Here is a 22571-nt window from a genome sequence, read left to right on the forward strand (position 1 = left end):
AGTACCATCTGCGCGACCTGATAGTTCCAATGCCGACGGGCCGGTGTCGAGTGACACAGAAAATGACAAATGTTCGGGCCGATCAGTTGGTGATTTCCATGAGGCACTGCCACGAGACCAAGAAACAGAGCAGAAGGGATCTAATGAAGGCAGAGGGGCAGTGAACGAGCGAGAGAGAGCACGCGAGGGGCAGCGAGAGAGAGAGTGAGGGGCGACGAGCAAGCGAGAGGGCGCAGAGAAGGAATCGGCCACAGAGAAGTCCTTGGTAGCAGGCCACTTCGATGGAACTGTGTTATCCTCAAAGCCGGAAAAAAAGGTGTTTAGCTTGTCCGGAAGCAAGATGCCGGTGTCCGCGACGTGGCTGGTTTTCCCTTTGTAGTCCATGATTGTCTGTAGACTCTGCCACATACATCTCGTGTCTGCCGTTGAATTGCGACTCCACTTTGTCTCTGTACTGGCGTTTTTTCCTGTTTGATTGCCTTACCAGAGAATAACTACACTTTTTGTATTCGGCCATATTCCCAGTCACCTTGCCATGGTTTAATGCGGTGTTTCCTTCTTTCAGTTTTGCGTGATTGCTAAAACATCTATCCACAGTTTCTGGTTTGGGTTGGTTTTAATAGTCAGAGTGTGTACAACATCTCCTATACACCTCCTGATTAACTCAGTCAACGTATCTGTGTATTTGTCAACGTTATTCTCAGAGGCTTCCCGGAACATATCCCAGTCCGTGTGATTAAAACAATATTGAAGCCTGGATTCTGATTGGTCAGACCAGCGTTGAATAGACCTTAGGCAGAAACTCAAACAGGAAGTACCCGTGCTATAGGAAGGGAGGAGGGGGGGGGGCTTGTAGGCATTTCGAAATTTTGAGTAGCAGCAGTCCAATGTTTTTCCAAAGCGAGTACCACAGTCAATGTGTTGGTAGAACTTCCATAGCATTTTCCTCCAATTTGCTTTGTTAAAATCCACAGCAACAATAAATGCAGCCTCAGGATATGTGGTTTCCAGTGTGTATAAAGTCCAGTGTAGTTCTTTGAGGGCAGTCATGGTATTGGCTTGAGGGGGAATATACACAGCTGTGACTATAACCAAAGATAATTATCTTAGGAGGTAATGCGGTCAGCATTTGATTGTGAGGTATTCTAGGTCGGGTAAACAAAATTATTTGAGTGTCTGCATGTTATTACAATCACACCATGAGTAGTTAATCATGAAACATACACCCCCACCTTTCATATTCCCAGAGAATTAATTATTTCTGTCTGCGCTATGTACTGAGAACCCAGCTGGCTGTATGGACAGGGACAGTATATCCCGACAGAGCCATGTTTCTGTGAAACAGTGTATGGTACAATCCCTGATGTTTCTCTGGAAGTAGATCCTCGCCCTGAACTCGTCTACTTTATTATCCAGAAACTGAACATTAGCGAGTAATATACCCGAAGCGGTGGATGGTGTGAACGCCTCCTGAGTCAGACTAGAAGTCCACTCCGAATACATCTCTGCCGGAGGTGTTTTGGAGCAGCCTCTTGAATAAGTTCCATTGCCTTGGGGGGGGGGGGTACAAACAAAGGATCCAATTCAGGATAGTCGTATTCCTGGTCGTAATGTTGGTGAGTTACCGCCACTCTGATATCCAAAAGTTATTACCGGCTGTATGTAATATAAAAAAAAATAATTGCTAATAATGTAAGAAATTAGTATGTAACAATAATGTAACAAAATACTGCAAAGTTGCTTAGGCACTAGAAGCAGACCTGCCATATCTGTTGGCACCATTAAGTTCCACTGCACTAGAACAGGGGTTCCCAAACTTTTTACACGTGGTGGACTCCCTTCCAGCATTGGGGAACATCACGAGAGAGGGGCGGCGAGCGAGAGTGCGCGAGAGAGAGAGGGGGGCGGCGAGAGAGAGAGAGGGGCGGCGAGCGAGAGCACGAGAGAGGGGCAGCGAGCAGACTCTCTCGCACTCTCTCTCTCGCGAGCGCAAGAGGGGCAGCAGCACGAGAGAGAGGGGCGTCGAGAGAGGGGCAGCAGAGAGAGCGAGGGGCAACGAGAGAGAGAGAGAGAGGGGCAACCAGATAAACTGGTTTATCCATTTCACTTGCTTTCGCTCCTTTGCTCTGCAGAGAGCGAACAAAGAATGCAAAAATACAGGTTAGTCCTTCTGCAGCTTTCAGCGCCGTCTCTCCCAAAAAAATGTCTATGCCTGCATTATTATTATTTGCAGGATTCCTCATAATATCCCAGAAGGCATTAGCTCAGTCAGCCAGTCAGTCAACCACAGGTTGAGGAAGTCAACGCAGCTGCCACTGGTGCTGTGGTGCGGCAGGCGTCGGCGGAGGGAACACTCTCCCCCCAGTTCAAACGGTACCTGTAAACTCCAGTAACGGCTCTGGCCAGGCCAGGGCATGGAACACCAAAAACGGACTAAAGATAGCGCACACCTCTGTTAAGTGTAAGGTCCCGGCATTTTCATAGGTTCTAGTGTTCATTTTCTTCTGGGGAGGAGGTTCTGTGGAAAAAGTGTGACTGAAAACTGATGACCAGTAGAGCAGCCATAGTGTTCGATGTGTGACTTGAGTCCATTTACTTCAAGGGGCAACTGGGTATAAAAAAAAAAAATCTGTCCTCAGCAGTTGACGCTTTGTTGAAACAATATTTAATTCTCAGGTCAGTATGGCTTTTTACTACTTGCAGTGTACCATGTACCAGTACCATGCAGTGTAATTGCATGTGAAATAGGCTATATAACATGGAGAAACCTTGAGTTTGGACACATGAAATGGGGCTGCAGGCATGAGAAAAGTGAGACTACGTCTCCCCCTGCAGAGAGAAAAAAGCAACGCATGCACCTCACCGAGAAACAATGAATAGCCTGTTGCTACACTGGCAGAAAAAAATCCAAGATAAAAAATAAAAAAATATTTATTTATTGGTGCTTTGTGCAAAATATTTGGTTCAACTGAAGGTCTATAATAAACCAGTATCATAATGTACAATTTCAAGACTCACCATTACAGATTCCACCAAGAAATTAGACAAATAATGACGACAACCATTGCCATCCAGGCCGCTATTTGAACAAAAACAAAACTTTTGTTTGTTTAAGGCCTACATCAATTGATTCAATCAATAAAGTCCAAAGCATTCCCATTAATAGATATAAGAACCAAACTTCATCTACCTTTGTTTAGCCATTATGAAAAAACACTACAGTACAGAAGAGGGAGGTGTCTACAGTCTACTTTGATAAACAGATATACAGTGCCTTGCGAAAGTATTCGGCCACATTTCAGGCTTCAAACAAAGATATAAAACTGTATTTTTTTGTGAAGAATCAACAACAAGTGGGACACAATCATGAAGTGGAAAGACATTTATTGGATATTTCAAACTTTTTTAATAAATCAAAAACTGAAAAATTGGGCGTGCAAAATTATTCAGCCCCTTTACTTTCAGTGCAGCAAACTCTCTCCAGAAGTTCAGTGAGGATCTCTGAATGATCCAATGTTGACCTAAATGACTAATGATGATAAATACAATCCACCTGTGTGTAATCAAGTCTCCGTATAAATGCACCTGCACTGTGATAGTCTCAGAGGTGTGTTAAAAGCGCAGAGAACATCATGAAGAACAAGGAACACACCAGGCAGGTCCGAGATACTGTTGTGAAGAAGTGTAAAGCCGGATTTGGATACAAAAAGATTTCCCAAGCTTTAAACATCCCAAGGAGCACTGTGCAAGCGATAATATTGAAATGGAAGGAGTATCCGACCACTGCAAATCTACCAAGACCTGGCCGTCCCTCTAAACTTTCAGCTCATACAAGGAGAAGACTGATCAGAGATGCAGCCAAGAGGCCCATGATCACTCTGGATGAACTGCAGAGATCTACAGCTGAGGTGGGAGACTCTGTCCATAGGACAACAATCAGTCGTATATTGCACAAATCTGGCCTTTATGGAAGAGCGGCAAGAAGAAAGACATTTCTTAAAGATATCCATAAAAAGTGTCATTTAAAGTTTGCCACAAGCCACCTGGGAGACACACCAAACATGTGGAAGAAGGTGCTCTGGTCAGATGAAACCAAAATTGAACTTTTTGGCAACAATGCAAAACGTTATGTTTGGCGTAAAAAAGCAACACAGCAGAACACACTTCCCCACTGTCAAACATGGTGGTGGCAGCATCATGGTTTGGGCCTGCTTTTCTTCAGCAGGGACAGGGAAGATGGTTAAAATTGATGGGAAGATGGATGGAGCCAAATACAGGACCATTCTGGAAGAAAACCTGATGGAGTCTGCAAAAGACCTGAGACTGGGACGGAGATTTGTCTTCCAACAAGACAATGATCCAAAACATAAAGCAAAATCTACAATGGAATGGTTCAAAAATAAACATATCCAGGTGTTAGAATGGCCAAGTCAAAGTCCAGACCTGAATCCAATCGAGAATCTGTGGAAAGAACTGAAAACTGCTGTTCACAAATGCTCTCCATCCAACCTCACTGAGCTCGAGCTGTTTTGCAAGGAGGAATGGGAAAAAATGTCAGTCTCTCGATGTGCAAAACTGATAGAGACATACCCCAAGCGACTTACAGCTGTAATCGCAGCAAAAGGTGGCGCTACAAAGTATTAACTTAATGGGGCTGAATAATTTTGCACGGCCAATTTTTCAGTTTTTGATTTGTTAAAAAAGTTTGAAATATCCAATAAATGTCATTCCACTTCATGATTGTCCCACTTGTTGTTGATTCTTCACAAAAAAAATAGTTTTATATCTTTATGTTTGAAGCCTGAAATGTGGCAAAAGGTCGCAAAGTTCAAGGGGGCCGAATACTTTCGCAAGGCACTGTAGCTAGTGTGATAGATCCATATCACAGTTAGGGTTGCAAACTTTCCGGTAAATTTCTGTAATTTTTCCAGAAATTTTCCATGAGAGGTTAAGCCCTGGAATTTGGGGAATTTTGCTTAAATTCATTTTTTTGTTGTTGTTGCTTATAACAGTGAACCTTTTTTTGTGGGATACACAAGGCAATTCTAGGTCTTGTGGCATATTTGGTTAAACTATCCCCAATTCAATGGAATTGAAACAGTGCATTCTTCCATCACATGTACAGTGCACTCTTCCATCCCATGTACAGATGATTCTCAAGATCTTGCACACTAATGAGATGCTATTGAGCCCACACTATGACACTGTCTGAGCCAAGGACTACATGCTTTCTGGTAAGTTTTGATTACAGTACTGGGTGGGATGAATATATTTTTTGTTAACCTCTTATGGCTGCATCCCTTGTTCTCAATTTCCACCTGAAGACATACCCTAATCTAACTGCCTGTAGCTCGGCCCCAGAGGCAAGGATATGCATATTCTTGGTATCATTTGAATGGAAACATTCTGTATTTTGTGGAAATGTTAATTGAATGTAGGAGAATATAACAGTAGATCTGGTGGAAGAAAAGAGAAAGAGCATACGTTTTTTTATTTTTTATTGTTGTAGCATCATCTTTCACATGTACTAGAAAAGCCACACAGTCAGATAGGATGCTGGGGATAATTTTGATGGATAACACAAGAGGGCAACTGTAGGTGTGCAAAGTTTCAGACGGATAACTTCAGGAATGGGTGAGCTACATGACATTTAGCATGAAGTCACCCAGGTGTCCCACACAAGTTACCCAAGTGGCCGAATTGGTGAAATGACCTATAACTATATACAACATATCAAAAAGCAATTCTAACACACACACACAAAACATTGTTTTTTCAATATTAGAACATTTAAAAAAACAGTACACCCTTTGGAAGTCCTCTACACAATATTTTGCTGCCTGTGCCATGTCCCATAGCAGTCTCTTTCTGATGTAAAGCAGAGGCAACCTGCAGAAGTGGTGCAGGTCATGCGACACAGAACACAACGACGCCTCCATGCTGTGCCCTTTTGGCCCTGAGGCACAGTCATGCCTGCAGTAATGAACTGTGGCATATGAACACCACTGGAGGCAGTAGTAGAGGGGGCAGAGGTAGAGCGTGCAGCTTGGCACCGGAGGCTCAAAGTCGGAGTCGCTATCACTGTGAAAGAAAACATAAAATAAATATTTGTAATGTATGAGCCTTTTATCATCACATAAAATAAACATATATATATTGTATAGAGCAGAGGGAACAGTCACTAATGTGAAGTGCTGTTCCATTCAACTCCGGCCATTGTTGTGGGCCTGCCCTCCCCTGAACAGCACCCAATGGCTATTTCATATGGAAATGGAGAGGAGTAGCAGAAGCAGTGGTTGTGTGTGTGTGTTTGCTGTTCTACTCCATTCCATTTGAATAAAAAAATTTAAAATATACAGTGGGGAAAAAAAGTATTTAGTCAGCCACCAATTGTGCAAGTTCTCCCACTTAAAAATATGAGAGAGGCCTGTAATTTTCATCATAGGTACACTTCAACTATGACAGACAAAATGAGAAAAACAAATCCAGAAAATCACATTTTAGGATTTTTTATACATTTATTTGCAAATTATGGTGGGAAATAAGTATTTGGTCACCTACAAACAAGCAAGATTTCTGGCTCTCACAGACCTGTAACTTCTTATTTAAGAGGCTCCTCTGTCCTCCACTCGTTACCTGTATTAATGGCACCTGTTTGAACTTGTTATCAGTATTAAATACACCTGTCCACAACCTCAAACAGTCACACTCCAAACTCCACCTATGGCCAAGACCAAAGAGCTGTCAAAGGACACCAGAAACAAAATTGTAGACCTGCACCAGGCTGGGAAGACTGAATCTGCAATAGGTAAGCAGCTTGGTTTGAAGAAATCAACTGTGGGAGCAATTATTAGGAAATGGAAGACATACAAGACCACTGATAATCTCCCTCGATCTGGGGCTCCATGCAAGATCTCACCCCGTGGGGTCAAAATGATCACAAGAACGGTGAGCAAAAATCCCAGAACCACACGGGGGGGGACCTAGTGAATGACCTGCAGAGAGCTGGGACCAAAGTAACAAAGCCTACCATCAGTAACACACTACGCCGCCAGAGACTCAAATCCTGCAGTGCCAGACGTGTCCCCCTGCTTAAGCCAGTACATGTCCAGGCCGTTTGAAGTTTGCTAGAGAGCATTTGGATGATCCAGAAGAAGATTGGAAGAATGTCATATCGTCAGATGAAACCAAAAGATAACTTTTTGGTAAAAACTTAACTCGTCGTGTTTGGAGGACAAAGAATGCTGAGTTGCATCCAAAGAACACCATACCTACTGTGAAGCATGGGGGTGGAAACATCATGCTTCGGGGCTGTTTTTCTGCAAAGGGACCAGGACGACTGATCCGTGTAAAGGAAAGAATGAATGGGGCCATGTATCGTGAGATTTTGAGTGAAAACCTCCTTCCATCAGCAAGGGCATTGAAGATGAAACGTGGCTGTGTCTTTCAGCATGACAGTGATCCCAAACACACCGGCCGGGCAACGAAGGAGTGGCTTCGTAAGAAGCATTTCAAGGTCCTGGAGTGGCCTAGCCAGTCTCCAGATCTCAACCCCATAGAGAATCTTTGGAGGGAGTTGAAAGTTTGTGTTGCCCAGCAACAGCCCCAAAACATAACTGCTCTAGAGGAGATCTGCATGGAGGAATGGGCCAAAATACCAGCAACAGTGTGTGAAAACCTTGTGAAGACTTACAGAAAACATTTGACCTCTGTCATTGCCAACAAAGGGTATATAACAAAGTATTGAAATAAGTATTTGGTCAATAACAAAAGTTTATTTTCCACCATAATTGGCAAATAAATTCATTAAAAATCCTAAAAAGTGATTTTCTGGATTTTTTTCTCATTTTATCTGTCATAGTTGAAGTGTACCTATGATGAAAATTACAGGCCTCATCTTTTTAAGTGGGAGAACTTGCACAATTGGTGGCTGACAATACTTTTTTGCCCCACTGTATATATCTGACATGGAAAATATATATACACACACATACCATTGCAAATTAATTATATAAATATAAATATATATATATATATATATATATATATATAATAAATAAATATATATATATATATATATATATATATATATATATATATTTCATAAAACGGCATTAGCACTTACCCGTCCAGAAGTACGTCCTGTCCTTGCAGAAACAGCTCCTCAGCTCCTGTTTGAATCATAACACTCAAAGATTCCTCATACAAAAAAAATCTCTCACTTTCTCGATCAATCTATTCTATAATCTGGTGCAAATCTGTATACTATGACTTCGCTTTTCCTTATTTATTCGCCATGATGTCTTCAATGAAATCGTTGAAAATACAACTTTCCAAAATACTGCTGTGCGTAACAAGCGTCACAGCAACTCCTCTGATAGTCAAGGCGAGAATGGAGTTCGTTACGAGTGCATTTACAAACAAGGAATGGTGGTCCAACCCAAAACCATTACATACTGGCGTTTACCTCAGCTCATTGGCTATCTACCCAGCTAGATTTCAAGAAGATCAGTGGTCAGTGGGCAGAAATACAGTCAATCAACGAAGCTTTGCTAAAATTATTGGTGCGCAAGGTAGTCATTGCTCGTTGTCTTCAAATCAGTTCACTTCGGTCAATACTCCCCGCAAAAAAAATGGCGTTTGGCTGTGTTGCAAACATCCAGAGGAATGCACTGAAACCAACCATGACTAGATAAACAATGGTTTACCGTGTGTAATTACGTCGAATGCCCCGTAAAAAATTGATAGAGATGGAATTCACGGCACAAACGGGTTACAAAATGTTTCGATTTAGGCTATAAAAATGGATTTTATCAAAGAAAACGGCACTTCATTTGATCACTGGGACCCTCAGGAAGAAAAATAAGAGCAAGATATCAGAATGTAAGTCATAATTTTACCTTCAGATGTGAATGTGTAAAAACTGTCATGGCGGAATTTTTTGTTTGTTGTTGATTGCTCTTCTAAAACAAAAGCATGGTATTTGTTCTCTGTAATAGCTATTTTAAATCGGAAAACGTAGTTTCATTACCAAGATGCTAATCTTTTGAAGGATGTAAGACACTTGCATTTTCAAGAATGTTTAATGTTACGACGTTGTATTTTTAGTTGTCACTCTGAAAATTTCCCCTGATGTTGATCCCTGTACGGGGATCGCAGCCTAGTAATTAGTAGCCTACAGCAAAGTGTGTTTAAATCATTTCTAACTTGTTAACAATTTCTGCTAGTTAGTTTTTGCTACCATGTGGGTTTTAGCTTGCTTGAGAGCCTGCTAACTGAGGAGTGTTAATTCACCTATTTCCATACATTTTTCATTTTAAAACATTTATTTTACAAAGGAGTTGTTTAATATAACTGCTTAACCATCTATACATGGAAATGTATTTAGGGTTTTTTACTCATTTTTTTCTAATCTCTACAGGAAAATGCCACGGGCACTATCTGATGTGTGGAGACATTTCACTGCAGCTAAAGTAGAAGGAAAAGTTGTGTAATTATGTAAATACCATGCCAAATCATGATGAATCAGACACCTTATCGATAACAATAGCTCATGGTTCTCCTGGAATCATAAGTAGTCAGAGGAACGTAGTCAGAGAAATGCTGATGAATGTCTTGATTGAGCTGTGTATGCAACTGGTTCAACTCTGATGCTCACATGCAATGTGTATTTGAAGAGATTTCTGAATGTTCTTCGCACAGCATACACCCCTCCAACCAGACATGCTTTATCTACTCATTTGCTGGATGCAGAGTTCAACAGAGTTCAAGTGAAGGTCAAGCAAATCATAGAGAAAGCAGACTGTATTGCAATCATCTCTGGTGGTTGGTTGAATGTTCGTGAGCAAGTAATAATGAACTACATCATCTTCACCACTCAACCAGTATTCCACAAGAGCATAGACACAAGGGACAACAGACACACCGGTCTCTACATTGCAGATGAGCTGAAGGCAGTCATCAATGACCTTGGACCACAGAAGGTATTTGCACTGGTGACAGACAATTCTGCGAACATGAAGGCTGCTTGGTCTAAAGTAGGGGAGTCCTACCCTCACATCACAACCATTGGCTGTGCTGCTCATACATTGAATCTGCTCCTCAAGGACATCATGTCACTGAAAACAATGGATGCACTCTACAAGAGAGCCAATGAAATGGTTAGGTATCTGAAGGGTCATCAAGTTACCTCACCAAGCAAAGTGAGAAGAATAAGAGCACGACATTGAAGCTGCCCAGCTGTCATCATGTTTGACAGTCTCTTGGAGGGGAAGGAGTCTCTCCAAGAAATGGCCATATCACAGTCTGCCAATATGGACAACCCCATCAAGAGAATCCTCCTGGATGATGTATTGTGGTAGAGTGGTAAGCAGCGTGAAACCTATAGCAGTAGCCATTGGACAGATTGAGGGAGACAATGTCATCCTGCGCTGCCTTTTCAGCGGAATGTTGGGAAATGGGGGGGGGGGGGGGGGGGGGGGGGGTTCCGCTAGAGGAACCTGTGTGCTAGACAGGTTAATTGACCACAAACTTGTTCAATGGACCATAAACAATTAATGAACATGCACCTGTGGAACGGTCGTTAAGAAACTAACAGCTTACAGCAGGTAGGCAATTAAGGTCACAGTTATGAAAACTTAGGATGCAAGAGGCCTTTCTACTGACTGAAAAACAGCAAAAGAAAGATGCCCAGGGTCCCTGCTCATCTGCGTGAACGTGCCTTAGGCATGCTGCAAGGAAGCATGAGGACTGCAGATGTGGCCAGGGCAATAAATTGCAATGTCCGTGCTGTGAGACGCCTAAGACAGCGCTACAGGGAGACAGGACGGACAGCCGATTGTCCTCGGAGCGGCAGACCACGTGTAACAACACCTGCACAGGATCGGTACATCCGATCATCAGACCTGGGGGACAGGTACAGTATGGCAACAACTGCCCGAGTTACACCAGGAACGCACAATCCCTCCATCAGTGCTCCGCCTGTCCGCAATAGGCTGAGAGAGGCTGGACTGAGGGCTTGCAGGCCTGTTGTAAGGCAGGTCCTCACCAGACATCACAAGCAACAATGGGCACAAACCCACTGTTGCTGGACCAGACAGGACTGTCAAAAAGTGCTCTTCACTGACGAGTTGCGGTTTTGTCTCACCAGGGGTGATGGTCGGATTCATTCGAAGGAATGAGCGTTACACCGAGGCCTGTACTCTGGAGCAGGATCGATTTGGAAGTGGAGGGTCCGTCATGGTCTGGGACGGTATGTCACAGCATCAGACTCCCTGCAATGGCAACAAGCTCAATCTCAATGCTGTGCGTTACAGGGAAGACATCCTCCTCCCTCATGTGGTACCCTTCCTGCAGGCTCATCCTGACCCTCCAGCATGACAATGCCACCAACCATACTGCTCGTTCTGTGCATGATTTCCTGCGAGACAGGAATGTCAGTGGCCTGCCATGGCCAGCGAAGAGCCCGGATCTCAATCCCATTGAGCACGTCTGGGACCTGTTGGATCGGAAGGTGAGGGCTAGGGCCATTCCCCCCAGAAATGTCTTGGAACTTGCAGGTGCCTTGGTGGAAGAGTGGGGTAACATCTCATAGCAAGATCTGGCAAATCTGGTGCAGTCCATGAGGAGATGCACTGCAGTACTAAATGCAGCTGGTGGCCACACCAGATACCGACTGATTTTGACCCCCCTTTGTTCAGGGACACATTATTCAATTTCTATTAGTCACATGTCCCCCTCTCTCGCTCTCCCGCTGTCTAATCCTGCTCGCAGACATGCTTCGCCTCCAGTAATAAGATTTGCCAATTCAGACTCCAGTCTCTGGAGGCGATCAAGTAATGAAACTCACATGTGCACGCTCTCATGCACACAGGCCCATAAAAACAGGCCTTTTACTGGAATGCTGCCAGGCCAAGAGCAGTTTGGTGGGGGTTTTAAAAAGATAAATCAAATTACAATGTGGATAGGTTTGATTGTTGCCCTCAAATTAAGTTCTGTGTGGTTTGTGCTTTGGTGTGATCAGCTCTAATTTGATGGCCTGATATGCACTTAGCACATATGGGGAAATCCCAAAGAGTGTAAAGTCTAGATGCAGAATAATTATATAAAACCCTATAGGTGTGACTTTCACATTCTTTTCGACTTTAATACTTGTCATTATACTGGTCTACTACATGAGTTGCATAAACCAACATATAGGCTACATTTAGAATAAACAAAATACCACATTTTCAAAATAAAAACGGGGGCATCAAATGTGTAAATTAGTCAACTACAGCAGCACAGATGTCCCAAGTGTGTGAAACAGTCGCCATTCAGTTCCCTTTCACCGTGCATCCATTTGTCCTGCCGGCATTGTGCCCCAAGTTAATGCAATCAGCACTTAGTACAATTCTACTGATTCATCACAACGCCACAAATCAGTGCAGTCTGTGTGCCCCCCTCCACCAAAGGAGCGCCATTACCACCCCGACTACACTATACCACAGCTGCCTTCAGCTCTATTGAGTTCCCACCACATCAGAGTAAACTGTTCCAGCAGGCACATTGTAACTACCTGAATTGTGAGTTAGTTGGGTCTGACTTTAGAGGGGGTATGGCCATCTATCGTACGCTCCATATAATCAAGGCATATTTGAACATGGAGCAACCCACCTGCCTACCACCCCAACCACTCCATGCCTGGTTTTTAAAAAAGTGTGCATTCTTTGTAGAACAAGGCAACAATTCTCCTTCAGAAAAACAGCTCAATACAGCAATGCTATTTGCCAGAGCACTAATTTGGCCACGAAAATAAGATTTCTACATTATCTAAATCGCCAGCTATGCAGGCAGAGTGTACTTATTCACTCTCCTCATTCTCTCCCTCTTATGCCTGAGCTTCTCTTTGGTACAGCTACAGATGGGGCTAACTTTATTACTGTTTTACTCTTAGCGGCTAGATACAAAAACCCCTTCCCTCTCCTACATGCTAACTATTCTCTCTACTTTAATACTGTACAGGCGTCATTATCTCAGAGTAAAGCATCCTCCTCTCATTCTCTTGCGCTTTCCCCTTTTGTCTGCGTCACAAACTGTCACTTTAGCCTCCTGCACTACTACATGTTGCAAACTGTCTGTCCACATCGTGCACATTCACATGTATAAAAACACGACCAACTACACAGTTCCAAAACAGCTACCACAGCATCCTAGCTAAGAAAAGGCATGAGTTTGCGCTTAGAAATAGGCTGATAAAATGCAGTCTTAGAGAAAAGATAAGGTGACTTACATCTGATAAGCATGCATGTCAAAAAAAGGTGTTTGGAAATAAATTCACGGTAACCGAGTGATTCTGAGACTCCGATTTTTCACTTGAAAGTGTCAAAAAAACAAAACAATGATTGCAAAGTTAAATAAAAAATGTCTACTGAATATTTAGCAAAAACACATTTATTTTAACAGTGCAGATGCAAAGTTTGTTAAAATAATGACGGCAAACAGCACTGTTGCTAGTATTAACATTAGAATTAAATCAATGGATTAGGTTAGTTTCCATGAAACAGCTGCCTGTGTTAGCACTGTAAAACAAACGCTACTGCTACCTTCTGGTTTGGAGTATATTAACAAGGCTGAGTGGCTTCCCACTTCCAAGGTGTCTGCTGTGTGAACACAAGAGATTGACTGCCGACAATATCTATTCAGAGGTGCTTAGTACTTTGACAATCCTACCGGTGTCTCTGAGCAATTTAGGTTACCTCCATTCCCTTTAAGTTGAACTTGAGAGGGAAATTGTCTCCAAAGAATGACAAACTTCTAGGCCTACTGCGGTAAGAATCCGGGACAATAACGGCATCAAATATTTCCTTGAGCAAGACGGAGCACGTAGCCTATGTGCCTTGTAGGGACTTGTTGGGGAACAATCAGTTTGTCAGAATTTACTTCAGTTTCTCAGAATGTTCTTCGAAATGGTTGTTGAGACTGATAAAAGCCAACCAATATCCAATTTTAGGATCCTATACCAATTTTAAAAGTGGAAATATTTACAGGAAACCAATATATCTGCTAATATTTGTATTATAGCTAAAAAAAAATTTTTTTTAAGTGCTTTAAATCAGAAAGCCGATTTCTTACATTTGAGGAAAGAACATTAACTTAAGCACCACATAACACTTTGGAGTACGAGAAAGGGATGATTTTTAATAGAAGAAAACAGTTTAACAACAAATTCTTATTTTACAACAATGGTCTACCCTGGCAAAACCTGGCCAATAGTACACCACAATATGTTACTCTAGTGAAAGGAGAATAAAGTGCACGGATTCCAGCAAAAAATGTGCATAGGTACTGAAGCCTAAGCTCAACGATATGACACATTTTCACTATTCACTATTTAGTAGTGATGCACCGATATTACATTTTTGGGCGATACCGATATCTGATATTTTCCTTGCCAAATAAAACCCGATATCGATACTGATAACCAATATTTAAAATGTTAACGACCTTAACTATTTAACTGTACTAGAATGCTTATCACTCACACACAGACGCAGCGGTCTAAGGCACTGCATCTCTGTGCAAGAGGCGTCATTACAGTCCCTTGTTCAAATCCAGGCAGTATCACATCCGGACCTCCCATAGGGAGGCGCACAATTGGCCCAGGGTCGTCCGGATTTGGCCGTCATCGTAAATAAGAATTTGTTCTTAACTGACTTGCCTAGCTTACACACACACACAAAAGTTATTTTGTTGGTATTTATGCATGTCCCCACTATCAGTAAAACAATCAAAACCTATTTCTTTCACTTACTTGCTGTGCTGTTTCATTGTTCAGTCGTTTCATTCTCAACCAGGATTTATCATACTACGGAACGCCGTTTGAGTCTTTGCTTGTCAAATAACACACTATTTGACGTGTCAAATAAGCTTGTTGACCAATCAGGACCTGAATATGACTGCACATCACTTAATTTAACAAACTCATAAATTTTTGACGTAGTTATTACACATTGATTACACCATCAACCGTATTTCATATGTCACAACGATTCATCGATACGTATACTATGATGCTGGTAAAGTTGTCTCGCGCATCTACAGTGCTGGTCATAAAAAAGCTAGCTAGCTCATGGATGCAAACAATGTTATTCCCTAAAAACATAGCAAAATGACAATCTGTTTCAGTAGCTATATAGTTAGTTAGCTAACTATAGTTGTAGTTGTGTTGAATTAGTGTCCAGTCTTGCTGTAGCACGCCAAGGCAAGATGGGTTTATAACCATATAAAGAGTGCCCTATTCAGGACAAATAATGAAATGCAAAAATAAAGTAAAATACTATGAAGAACTGCTTCCCATCCTTCGCATTTTTTCTTTCAGTCCTTTTCGGTGGATTAAATGTTGAGATACAAATACATCTGTAAAAGGATCATTTCAGCTGATAATGTCGGTCAACCGATAAATCGGTTGGGCTCCACTTTACACTACACTAGTTTGACGACACACACCCCATAACACATTTTTGCAGTGTAAAGAGGCGGATGTAGATTAAAATCTCTTATTTCCAAAATGTCCACACATATGTGAGTCGTTTCATTAAATCAAGTGTTCAGCATTATGTACATGAGAAGCTCCTTTGTAGTTTGAATAGTTATTCCTATTTTGTTTGTCTACATACACTATGGTATTTATGGTGTGCTAATAGCTGCATACACATGAAGCAGAAATGAGGCTTTGGCCACACCGTCTGCAATAAAGCACAAAACAGATGTTCTTTTTTTTACCTATAGGCAAGCTATCAACCATCGCACAAAATTCAAACGTTGTCCATGGGAGGCAATTGGAATGTGAGAGATTTCACAATTGAATTGCGGTTAGAATATGTTATGGTATCAATGGCGATCCAATTGAATGATGACAGTAGTCAGCACTATTGTCAGCTGGTCCCCACCACTAGGCTGGTGGTGACAAAGAAAACTCAGACAAGTATAGCTGGTTATAAAACAGAGGGACATTCTAGTGTGCCGTTTTGTCACATAATAAACAACCTCAGCTGCATAAAATGGCCTCAACACCAGGATCACATCAAACACTATTTAAAATGTTCTACAAGGGAGGAGTTAGTAGGAAGATTTTCTGGTTTGAGCCTGCCAGACAAAATAAGTGAATGGAAGTTGTGAACTGAAAATGACGCTTCCTTCTTCTCAGTGGTTTTCAGGCCCAGAGTGAAGGTCCTCTTTTCAAGGCTGGCTGGCTGGCTACATGACTCAGTCGAGAGGCCTAGGAAAGGAGCAGCAGCATGCTGGTGTTTTAAAAAGACTGGGAGCTGGAATGAACCGGAATTCTTCTCCAAGCCCGGCCCAGCCCTCGCTCTTTCCCTCTATCCACATCTGCTGCTCTGAAGTAAACCCCTGTGGCTCAGTGAGAGCAGAGGCCCGTTTCCAAGCCTACGCTCTCCTCCCTCCCACCCTCCCAGCAGGGACCGACTCCAAGAACATTATCAAAACACTAAAAAAAAAAAAAAAAAGAGGGTGAGAGGAAAAAAAGCTGAAGCACTGGAGGAAATGAAGAAAGAGGGGGATCTGCCAGATCCCTCAGTGGCAGGCAATAAATCACACTCTGAAGCAACAAGACTCGAACCAGCCCAGAGCCCTCCTCAGCCCCTTAGCCTCCCCAGGCCTTAGTCTCCACACTTCCCAGCCCCTCTCCTTTCTCGCCAGCCAGTCTGCAGCCCTGATCACTCAGCTCACCAATGCCGTTCCCCAGCCCCTTCCCTCCCACACCTCTCCCTCCCAGCCTCAAGCACTCTCTCCCCCTTCCCGTGACACAGAGACCTTTCTTTTCCTGGTGCTACATTCACACTTGCTCTGGGCTCAGCGCTGCCACTCAACCACAGTCATGCCCATTCACCACATGCCCCCTTCACATATGGCTCCTCGCTCACCCTGCAAGCCCCAGCTAAAGAATTTCACAATAGCACCACAAAGGACAGGAAATGGAAATCAGGCCACCAGAGCCTGTTGTATAGGTGAGCTGACAGATCTACGCAATGTCAGAGAGCCTGAATATACGTCACAGCATCTTTAAAGATGCATGTCTTTCTACTTAGTCTTGTAGCATCAAGTGGGCATATAGAATTGTGTCGGTGTTGCCTGAAACAGCCCGGGTTGTTTCGGTTTAACTTTTTTTTTTTTTTTAACATGACACAAAAAAATGACATTTCAAAGGTGTGATATGCAATAGCGTTGACTTGAGGCTTTTCCACAACACGAAGATGGCTCTCGTCATCTTTTGTTAGCGGAATATCAACAAAAAAACTGATTACAGAAGGTCAGAATGGCAGATTTTCTTAGCCAGACCAAAATAATCTCCCCAAAAATATACCCAATGCAAACAGATAGGCTTCCAGTTCAGATCTGGCCCATTTATTTCACATGGATTAGTCAGTAGAAAATAGCATGACGGTAAAAAAATATATATTGTGCCTAAAGCAAAATTTAAAAAAATTATCGATGCTGGCCAGGAGGAGTTTCAAAGAGGAGTGGTCCAGCAGTCCAACCACTGGGCTGGTACCAGGTACTGCACAGCATCACAATGCACTGGACCGGAGCCAAGCCCCATTGTCCTCCAGCCCTGGTTAGCATTCAGTGGGGCTATGTGAGCACTGTCACTTGTTATCAAAGATGTCATTGTAGTCCCACCATGCGAGTCCCCTTTCTCAGCTAGTGTTTGACGCTGGGACCGAAACAAAAAGGAAAAAATGTCAACTGACTTGCTTGGGCTTAATGTAAAGAAATAAACTGTCAAGGAAATGGCTCACTTGCAAACATTGGCGCGTAGGCTACACCAATCTGACGTTTAGTAAACATTGTAGTAAACCGTTTAGCAATCATCACTTCCTAACAAATCATAATTGGAAACCTCACAAGATGCAATCGTTCCATTCAGCGTGACCAAAAAGCATACAGCCAGGTAAGCAACATAAAAAAAAAAGCAAAATATAAATTTACCCATTCTCTATGATGAAAGAAGAGGGACAAAAAACACAACATGATTGTGACAATCGTGTGGACCCTTAATTATGTAAATTACTGCGGCTTGAAAACACCTCTGCTTTTTTCCAACTCCAAGGCAACAGGTTTCCACAGGCCCTAATTGAAGGATGGATACGTAGAGATCTGTGACGCGCATCTGCTAACCAGGTTAGCAATAAACTGGGCAGTAGTTCGAATGTCCAATCATCTAAGAAGATGTCATGACGTTGGCCTGGGGGTAGGTTTATGACAGTCATAAATACCTCTTCCACCCTTTTTCCTCTCTCTACCCTACTGATGATACATTTGCAAAATCCTTGGTTAACATAGAGATTCTGGGAACATCAGAAGGTGGGGGGGAAATGAACTATATTCTGGCAATCCGACAAATTGAACATATGCGGTGGTACTTAATGAATATGACGTCAGTTCGGTTGTCATCGGAGACATTCTCAATGATAAGATGACAAACTCTACAGTGGAAAGTCTAAACATCAGAGTTATCGGATTCACATGGAATTGTTGTTCAATTTAAATGTTTGAATATTAAATTATTCGTGATGGGATGAAATGTGATTTTAGCTTCCAAAATGTGAGATTTGGGTTTTCATGAGGTAGGGCTCTGCTCAATCAGTGGCCCGCCCCTGTGAAGGGACTTGGGCTATAAAACTTTTCAAACATGCCCTCCTCTCCCTTCCTATATAAAGCCTTGACGACAATATAACCTCCTGTTCCGAGGACGACGGTCTGATGTAAGAATGGTTCAGATAATAACTACAGAACGAAGCCAACTTTGAACTCTTATTCACTACAGAAGTGATACCTCCTAGCCGTTGAGTTAGCAACAGCCGATGCAAACGAGGGTTAGGAAGGAACAGACAGAGTATCTCGTCTACCACACAACAACGTTACTACAACGTATCCAATTTACCAGCAGAGACATCCTTCAAAGGATTAGGTTGGGCAAAACGGCCTTTCATCTACCACCAACCTACCAAAGCGCAGTTCAGAGTAAATATTTATTGCATTTTCCTTTTCCAAACGGGCGGTAATTTAGAATGCATAAGATAGCGATAGCACAGCTTCGCCCTTTGTTCCTCAGTCTTCCCGCTCTTTCACTCAAACCGGGCCCCTTTTCTTTTGTGTAACCAGCTGTCATATGTGTTCCGCCCGTTAGGGACGTTTTCCTTTATGACGTAATTTGTAATCAAGTTATGATTTAAATATGTGTGTGTAATTCTGTGTGATTAGTTAGGTATTTTGTAAATAAATAATTAAACCCAATTTTGAATTGCTGATTCAACTTGTTATCCAGGGTTCGTGCAGATAACCAAGAATTTACAACTTTCAGATGACGTTTAATATTGACTGCTATTAATGTAAAATATTACTAGGTCTTTAAGAGTTTATTCGGAAGATAACAGTTCAATAAATATTATTTTGTGGTGCCAGACTCTCTAGTTAATTACATTTACATGATTAGCTCAATCTTGTAATATTAATTACGGATAAATTATTTTATAGAATAGCATGTCATATCACTTAATCCGGCATAGCCAAAGACACGACAAAGAGATAGGAGAATACTAGACAAGAGAGAGAATTGGCTAATACTTTGTAGATAGCCAAATAAATTGCTTCAGCAAATGCATCCAACACAACATAAAGATAACATAAATCAGGCAATGTTTGCTTTGGTCACTTACATAGATGTTTTTGGGGATCTATTTGATGTAGGGAGAGAACAAACCTAATAAAAGGTTAGGCATTGGAATCCATAACTTTTTTATCTTAAATGATTTCAATATGAGGCATCTACAATCGTGTGTCCTAGCTACAACACAACCATGTGCAACACAATACTACCCTGGAGCAGAGAGTGTAAATGGAACCATGAGTGAGCCCAATGGGTTGAATTACTACTGTGGTTTGACCAAATGGCTTCCACACACAGATTCTCAAATGGTGAAGGAACTAAGTTTGTAATGTCACAAATACAGTAATGCACAAGGTCCATCCAACACAGATGGGAAGTTCTGTGAATAAAATGCAATGTTATAACATCAGGATAGTCTTTCAAGTGCTTTCAAAAAGAAGCATACCACTGAGGGACGATTGAAATGTAAGGGGTAGGGTATTTGCAAAGTAGCCGACCATCTGGATTTGCTTTGTGGGTTTAAAAGTATTTTCGATTAAATCCAACAAAGGAGTTTGTAAGGGCTATCTAAAACTCAGTGGTAATGTTAACAAGAGGTTAGTCTATGTGAAGGATGAACCATTCCACCACCTCTACAGCAAGGTTACATGTCAGCTTGGCTGCCTGCAAACCTATCGTGGATTAGCCTTTGGTTGGGCATTTTGTTTCAGCAACTGATTGTTAAAAGTTTGGCTTAATTGCGTAGGGGCCTATTCAATCAAAACCTTCAATGGGGTTCTTAGGGCATGTAAAAACAAAAAAAGAAAAAAGAGCTGGGATGATAACCGAAAATGATAACCGAAAATCGACAGACCAAATAAATACGTTTCTAATATGTTTTTATTAATTGGACAATTGATAGATAAAACTACTACTACTACTTTGAATGTTGTAAGGTAAAACATAAAAAAATACTATGGTGAACATTAATGTACCAATTTATCGTTAGTGATAATTCAGTAAATTTATCATAATATGGATTTGTGTCTATATCACCCAGCTCAACATTTTACCCATGCAGTGTGAAATGTTTGAATTGTTTCTGTTGAGTTTACAATGTGAACAGTGATTTGTACAGTACAAAACAAAACTGCATCCCAATACCATGTCCCAGAAACCTTGTATTGGGGTTCAGTTGAAGATCAGACTGTTTATCACTCACCTAGTTCATCACCAGAGTCAGCCTTGGAGGAGCCCGGGGCCACTGGTAAGGGTCTGGGGGGTCTCGGCTTGGGAGTGGGAGGAGAGATCCTCTTCTTCCCAATGAACTCAACATATGTCCCTGGAAAGTCTCCCTTTTCCTGAGTGGTTTCGTTAAAGCCAGGCAGCCAGCCAATGTCCTCTGGCCTTTCCTCCAGGCCGTCACTGTACCCTAGGGCCACCAGGGTCCCTTTGGTCACTGTTAAGATGTCCCCCACATGGAGGTCAATGTCCTCCTCTCGCTCCTTCTTGTAATCATAAAGTGCCCTGTACTGATATCCTTCTGCGGCCATCGTAGAGACTTTTCGCAGGTGTTTTTGGTTGTTGTTGGTATATATATATATATTATTTTAAATGAACACTGCTGTGAATAACTTGATCGGACAGGTTAGAGTTCCACCAATTAGTTACTCCTCAGGTTTTCCAAGAATATAATAATGGAGCAAACAAAAAAAGCTAAACACAACACTTAATGAACATTCTAGCCCTCAATAGTTCTTTGGGTGATTATTGTGTTTTAACTTGTCTTCAGGTCATTCTCAAGCTTGGTTATCCACTGCACCCCTGTGGTGCCTCCGACAGTGTTTCCATAAGTATTTGGCCCCTGCAGCAGTGGCCTTGAAAAGGTACAACCGATCTGCAATACAGAACAGAAGAAGCCATTTGCAACACATTGCGTAAGACTTATGATCACATACATGTAGCCATCACTGATTTTAAAGTGTACGAGGTACCAGCGAAATTGGGACAGTTCTAAATTGGTGGGGGGGGGGACACACGATTGGAGGGAGTTGAAAGTCCGTGTTGCCCAGCAACAGCCCCAAAACATCACTGCTCTAGAGGAGATCTGCATGGAGGAATGGGCCAGAATACCATCAACAGTGTGTGAAAACCTTGTGAAGACTTACCGAAAACGTATGACCTCTGTCATTGCCAACAAAGGGTATATAACAAAGTATTGAGAAACTTTTGTTATTGACCAAATACTTATTTTCCACCATAATTTGCAAATAAATTATTTAAAAATCCTACAATGTGTTTTTCTGGATTTTTTTTCTCATTTTGTCTGTCATAGTTGAAGTGTACCTATGATGAAAATTACAGGCCTCTCATCTTTTTAAGTGGGAGAAAGTGCACAATTGGTGGCTGACTAAATACTTTTTGCCCCACTGTATATTGAGCACAGGGGAGGGTAATGCATTTTTTTCCACTGGTTTACATACACCATTTTGTAGGTTTTACTATCCATTTTCTCCATCTTAGCCCAACTTCCTAATCTCCTTGCATGCACCTCCCCTATCAAGGTACTTCCCTTTAGGCACTACGCTTTTCCGCGCGCTTACTATACCACAGGTCAAAATAGTCCAATCCAACTGTCTATCCTGCCCTCTATCGACCATTCATAGTGACAATAGCGGTAGGTGGATCGTTTGTCCCGATCTGTAATAGGCTAACTTGCAGGCCGGTTGGACAGAATACCAAATTCTCTAAAATTAAGTTGTAGGCGGCTTATGATAGAAAAAGGAACATAAAAATTCTCTGCCAACAGATCTGGTGGACATTCCTGCAGTCTGCATGCCAATTGCATACTCCCACAAAACGTAAGACATCTGTGGAATTGTGTTGTGTGACAAAACTGCACATTTTAGAAATGTACATGACA

At 42.1% G+C, this 22571-nt stretch overlaps 1 protein-coding gene across 2 annotated transcripts in view; it reads right to left on the reverse strand.

Moving 5' to 3' along the window:
• LOC139408552 (phosphoinositide-3-kinase, regulatory subunit 1 (alpha)) overlaps positions 1 to 22571 on the reverse strand; it is a 53025-nt gene that overhangs the window by 25292 nt on the left and 5162 nt on the right. For both annotated transcript variants that reach the window (XM_071152574.1, XM_071152576.1), the window contains one exon: positions 20871 to 21545. In XM_071152574.1, coding sequence (XP_071008675.1) covers positions 20871 to 21201 — 331 coding nt within the window. In that variant the 5' untranslated portion in view covers positions 21202 to 21545. The remainder of the gene's footprint in view (positions 1 to 20870; positions 21546 to 22571) is intronic.

The sequence above is a fragment of the Oncorhynchus clarkii genome, chromosome 5, assembly GCF_045791955.1.
Source record: "Oncorhynchus clarkii lewisi isolate Uvic-CL-2024 chromosome 5, UVic_Ocla_1.0, whole genome shotgun sequence".
NCBI classification, from domain to species: domain Eukaryota; kingdom Metazoa; phylum Chordata; class Actinopteri; order Salmoniformes; family Salmonidae; genus Oncorhynchus; species Oncorhynchus clarkii.